The 5,811-nt window shown below is 37.9% G+C and overlaps 1 protein-coding gene across 1 annotated transcript; it reads right to left on the bottom strand.

Annotated features, from left to right (window-relative positions):
- Positions 1–1,083: 1,083 nt before the first annotated feature.
- Positions 1,084–4,298, bottom strand: LOC117928304 (putative disease resistance RPP13-like protein 1). Its single transcript, XM_034848209.1, has 5 exons — positions 3,525–4,298; positions 3,090–3,359; positions 2,690–2,960; positions 2,094–2,285; positions 1,084–2,027 (listed from the first exon to the last, which is right to left on the bottom strand). The coding sequence occupies exons 1-5, from the start codon at positions 4,296–4,298 to the stop codon at positions 1,084–1,086; spliced, it is 2,451 nt and encodes an 816-aa protein (XP_034704100.1).
- Between the last annotated feature and the right edge of the window lie 1,513 nt (positions 4,299–5,811).

Below are 5,811 nucleotides of genomic sequence, written 5' to 3'. Positions count from 1 at the left end.
AGAGATGGATTAGTCATGTATCTCCACACGGGGGATATCGGCAATCTTGGGCCAATCATGTCCTTCCTCCTCTGAGTACCTTTGTTTTAGATGTGGACACCCCCAAATCCGTAGTTCTGACAGGGAATCAGGCACCAGTCCTTCCCTTGGCAAAATCCACTGGAGCTTAGGGCAGTTGAAGATCACCAGGCTTCTAAGCGAGGTGAGGGTTTGGAGAGATAGGGAGGCTAAGGATTCCAGATTATGGATTTGAGAAATGTGAAGGGAGGTAAGAGTTGTAGGAAGAATAATCAAGTGGGGGTCATCTGAAAAGGAAGTTGCATATGGAAACATGCCTTCAATTGAGAGGTTTTCAAGAGAGGTGAGTCTAGAAAGGCCCCATTGGGATAAGGGGGTCTTGATATTCTCACAATGAGAGATAAAAAACGATGTAAGACAAGTGAGGTTTTTTATCAGAGGCAATAATTTCAAATTTTTATTATTTGCAATATATAGATCTGTGAGGTTGTAAAGGCAATTTGGTAGGGCTCTGAGATTAGGATACCTCCCGATGCTTAATGATTGAAATGAATTATTAGTAGAGTGAAACATCTCCTCTGAAATTGACTCGAGGTGTTCACAATCCCAAATGTTAAGTCCCTTAAGGGTGGAGGGAAACTTGCCTCTTGGAAGGATGTGAGAGATGAACAATGAGAGATAGCCAGGCTTTGAAGAGCAGCAACATTTGTGGAATCGTAGTGCATTATCCCTCTGGTAGAGACTCCAGCTTTTACAATCACTTATGTAGAGTTCCTTGAGAGTGATGGGTAACCTACCTCTCGGAAAACCAATCAAAGAGGGACACATATTTAGACTTAAGAATTCAAGGGCACACATGTCCATGGTGCTGGTGGTGGCGATGGAATTGCAGTGCATCATTCCTTCTGGAAGAGACATTAGATTTTCACACTCCCCCATGATTAGTTTCTTAAGGGTGGTAGGTAATTGCCCTTTTGGAAAGAAAATGAGAGATGAACACTGCGTTATTTCCAAGGATTCAAGGACGCATGAGTTGCTGCTGCGTTACTATTTCGCATCATCCCATCAGGTAACACTTGAGACTTCACAATTTCGAAGAATAAGACTTCTCAGCTTTGGTGGGAAACCTACCTCTAGAAATGACACCAGTTTTGGACAATACTTGATTTTCAATTCTTCCAGGCATGTTAGACTCTGCCATCCATTTGGAAGCCTCTCCAGTTTATCACAGCTACTTATTTTCAAAGAACGAAGATTGCATCCCGATGGTACAAGTTGATGGCAATGAAGGCTTTCCGATTCAAACCCATCCTCCCACAAACACGTGAGTTCTTCACATTCTGAGAATTTCAAAGCCTGAAGCCCTCCCAATGACCGCACAAATCCTTGTTGCAATTTGATAAGCTCTAAAATCCCAGAAACTGTTAACTCAGTGAGTGAGGTGAGTTCAATTCCACTTCTCAAGACCGTCTCATTACATTCATCGACTGTTAATTTCTTGAGGGATGGTAGCCTTAGAAGTGTAAACTCCAGTTTTCGACAGTTTCCAACAAAGAGCTTTGTTAAAGAAGGTAGGTAAGTGGGTAATTTCTTAATCAATTTAGGGCAAGACAAAATTGTAAGCTCACGAAGGCAAGGGAATAAGGACTTTGTAGGGGAAGACCAATCCTCCCAATACTCCCATCCTGACATATTTTCAAAAGATAGAGACTCTAGTGATGGGAAAAACTTTTCTACAGAAAAACATGTCTCTCCATAAAACTCTGTACCCACATTTGTTACTCCATTTCCAGAAATCAACAACTGTTTGAGAGATGATAACTGCCCCAAGCGTGGTAAAGATGTGCACTTTTTGCCATCTAAGAGACGTAGATTCACCATTTTAAAGAATGAGCCATTCTTTATCCAATATGGGAATTTTGGACCACCATATCTAAAAATTCTGTGTTCATTCAAATTCGATGGAGGTTTTAGATAGTCAAGGACATTCATTTGATCCATTTCATTCCCTGAACCATCCAAACCAAAACTCAACATTAGTGTCAATCTTTCAAGTTTATCCTATAATTTTAGACCTGCATCCTTTACATCTTGAACATTCACCACATTTTCCAAATTTGAAATACGGAGTTCACCTCCAAGATTTGACATTTCTCTCAACTTTTTGATATTCAAACCATTGTTTTTGTCCACCATGAAATTAGACAATATTTGCAAATTTTTTAATTTGACAATCTGTGAAGGCATTTCTTTTAATCGATTGCTACCTTCAACATCAAGATGTCGAAGGTTAATTAGATTCCCAATGCTAATGGGCAACCTGGTAAGCTGATTACACCATGATAATATCAATGTTTGTAAATTGCAAAGACCGCCTATTGAATCAGGTAAACATTTAATGTTGCTTTTAGACAAATTAAGATACCTTAGAAGTTTCAAATTACCAAATTCATTTGGTATCTCATTTATCCGGTAACTACTCAAGGAGAGCACCCTTAGGTGTCCTAATCTTGGTATCAATTGTCGAAGCACCTTATTACTGATGAATTGAGTATCGATAAATCTTGGTGTTGATATAACTATGAATGTGCGCAAATGCTCCTTCTTATGAAACCTTTCAAACTTTTAAATGTATCATAATCATCACGAATAAATGATGAATGACGAGTACTTTTAGGAATGAGATGTTGCAAATTATTTTTGAACTCATCATCCAAATGCAAGCATGTATCTCCAGCAACATATTTAGCTAGAGCATGGACAAGGTCATGCATCACGAATCGTGATCTATTGCTACTCGACGATCGAAAAAATGACCTTGACAGTAGCTCATCAAAATACTTATCACCAACATCTTCAATTTTCCTATTATCTTTTGATTGTTGAATTAACCCCTCCGCCATCCACATGAAGATTAACCCTTGCTTTGTAAACTCATAATCCTGGGGAAAAATTGCGCAATAAGTAAAACACCTCTTTAAATGTGACGACAGATGATTGTAGCTCAATCTCAAGGCAGGGATGATGTCACATTCCTTGTCTGTGAAATCCCATACTTTGCTGTACAATACTCTTTCCCATTCACATCCACGTAGTTCAGAGTGCAAAAGGCCACCAAGGGCTCTTGCTGCTAAGGGCGAACCTCCACACTTGTCTACAATTCTCCTGCCAATTGATTCCAAATTTGGGTGCTCATCGATATTCATATGTTCAAAAGCTTGTGTTTGAAATATCTTCAAACAATAATCATAAGGTAACTGTTTGAGCTCATGTAAGTTCTTGTGTCCTCTCATCTTGTTTGCAACATCATTATTGCGAGTTGTGACTAGAATTTTGCTTCCCTGTGCTCCCACCCAGAAAGGGAAGCATAGCCTGTCCAACTCAAAGTAATCATCATTCCACAAATCATCCAAAACTATCAGAAATTTTTTTCCCTTCAATTCCTTCCTCAAATTTTCTTGAATTTGATGCAAGTCTTGTGAATCACTGCTTTGAGAATTAGTCACCGGGTTGAGAATCGTCTTTGTTATTCTCACTGCATCGAACTGATCTGAGACACAAACCCAGGCTTTTTTATCAAAATGCTTGGTTATGGTCTCATCGTCATTGTACACCAGTCTTGCCAGTGTGGTCTTGCCCATCCCACCCATGGCCACAATGGAAACCACAGAAAAATTGGTTTTAGTGGGTTCATTCGTAAGCAGCATACCGATTATAATATCTTTTTCTGTCCCCCTGCCATAGACCTGAGGTTCATAGACTAGAGATGCAGTGACTGGCCTTCCCCAAGCAAAGTTGGTTATCGCAGCCACCTTTTCTAGACGAAGCTCAGATTTTTGAGCCAAAATATCTCGTAAGCGGCGAGTGATTTCCCACACCTTGGACCTCATTTTAATATAACGCATAACCTCAGTAGGATTGAAAATGCCAAGACAAGTGGAGATGAGCTTGTGTACCTTGCTCGGCCTGCCTTGATGATCAGCTTCTTTGGCCGTGAGCTCCCGTTGCAAAGCTTCGTAGGCGAACTCGTCCAAGATGTCCTCCATATCATAAGCCAAATCTTTCAGATTGCCCAACCACTCTTTCACAGAGTGATCCGTGATCTGCTTGTCCTCCGCGTCATTAAGCTCTTCACGAATATCCGACAATTCTATCTCATATTTCTTGAGATCAGAGTACACCCATTGTTGGCGTGCAAAGTCGAGCAAATCAGTGGAGGCCAACTGGTCAAACAACAGGCCGATGGCAGCAGAAAGAAGAGCCTCTCCCACAGCTTCCATGGTTGGTTTGTACTTTGTTTGCACAGAGAGAGAGAGCAAATCAAGCAGTGGGTAAAAAAGTGAAGCGGAAAGAAGGCGGTCTGCTCTGTGAAGGCTTTAAATATTAGAAACTCATAAAACATTTGTTTTATGAATTTATTATATGCACCCATTTTTAATGCCACTGTTGTGTGTGTATATATATATATATATATATATATATATATATATATATATATATATTATTTGTGTACTTTAAATATGTCTCAATTTTATTATAAATTTTTCTTTTTCTTTTAATGTAACCATATATATATAGCCCTCTTTTATTATTTTTTTATTTGCATGATATTTCTTTCATACCAATCAAAACTATGAAGAAATTTTTATTAAAATTCATAAAATATATTGTTTTTGTTGCATCAATATGTTTCATTTCATTGTAAGAAAGCTAAATAAAATGTGATATTTTCTGATTTCTGATTTGTAACATTTTTTTTCTTATTTATTCTAATCTTATATGCATATTACACTATTAGGCAAAGTTGTCAATGACAATGATTGTTATTTATAATAGCTTGAACTTAAAAGCATCCTAGCTTATGATACTCAATTATAGTCACCTCTACAACTTAGTTTCAAAATAGATATATATATATATATAATGTTGAAATGTATACCAAATTCCTAATTAATAAAGGTTTTTTTTTTTTTTTTTAGTAAAAAATGTTATGCTGATCATAGAAGGAGACCCCCAAAGTTCCAGATAGGAGATCACGTGTTTTTACATGTAACACCTCAGAGAGGCGTATTTCGATTTGGTAAAAGGGGAAAGCTTGCTCCAAGATATATTGGGCCCTTTAAAATCCTTCAAAAGGTCGGAGAGGTAGGATACAAATTAGCCTTACCAACATGATACGTTTCATGTCTCCATGTTGTGGAAGTATGAGCCCGATACCACACATGTACTAGATTGACATGATTTGAATTTGCAAGAAGATGTAATGTATGAGGAAGGGCCGAGAGAGATTTCAGATAAGAAAGAGCAAGTACTACGAACCAAAACCATACCTCTAATGAAAGTGTTATGGAATCATCATGGAGTGGAAGAAGATACATGGGATTTGGAATCAGATATGAGAAACAAGTACTTGGAACTCTTTACAGGTTCACTTCTTTAAATTTTGAGGACCAAATTTTTGTTAGGGGGAGAGGATGTAATACCTAGTACTAATGAATTAAATAGGCAATAATGATTCTCTTAGTACTTACTTTAAACGTTCTTAATTAGATTTTAAAACTAGTTTAGTGCTAATCTTGTTTAATTATGAATTAAACTTTGATTAAGGTTAAGTGGGATTAGTTAATGACTTAAGCATGCTTATTAGGTTCTTAGGGGCTGATTAGAGTTATGAAAACCTAAAGGACTAATGAGCAATTGTAGGTTTAATATTGGTTAATTTGGATGACTAAAGTGCAAAATTGGAAAGTTGGGGTTGGTGGCAGCCATGTGGACTGCCAACTCCTACTTGGC

Source organism: Vitis riparia, chromosome 13 (assembly GCF_004353265.1).
Source record: "Vitis riparia cultivar Riparia Gloire de Montpellier isolate 1030 chromosome 13, EGFV_Vit.rip_1.0, whole genome shotgun sequence".
Taxonomy (NCBI): Eukaryota; Viridiplantae; Streptophyta; class Magnoliopsida; order Vitales; family Vitaceae; genus Vitis; species Vitis riparia.
This window is presented reverse-complemented; position numbering and strand designations above follow the sequence as displayed.

Excerpts from the sequence above, each read along its gene's own strand:
- LOC117928304 (XM_034848209.1), bottom strand. The coding sequence starts at position 4,298 with ATGGAAGCTGTGGGAGAGGCTCTTCTTTCTGCTGCCATCGGCCTGTTG. Across the intron at positions 2,286-2,689 it reads GCAACATCTCATTCCTAAAA|GTAGCAATCGATTAAAAGAA; the intron begins GTACTCGTCATT and ends TTGATGTTGAAG. Across the intron at positions 2,028-2,093 it reads TCAAGATGTAAAGGATGCAG|GGAATGAAATGGATCAAATG; the intron begins GTCTAAAATTAT and ends TGGATGGTTCAG.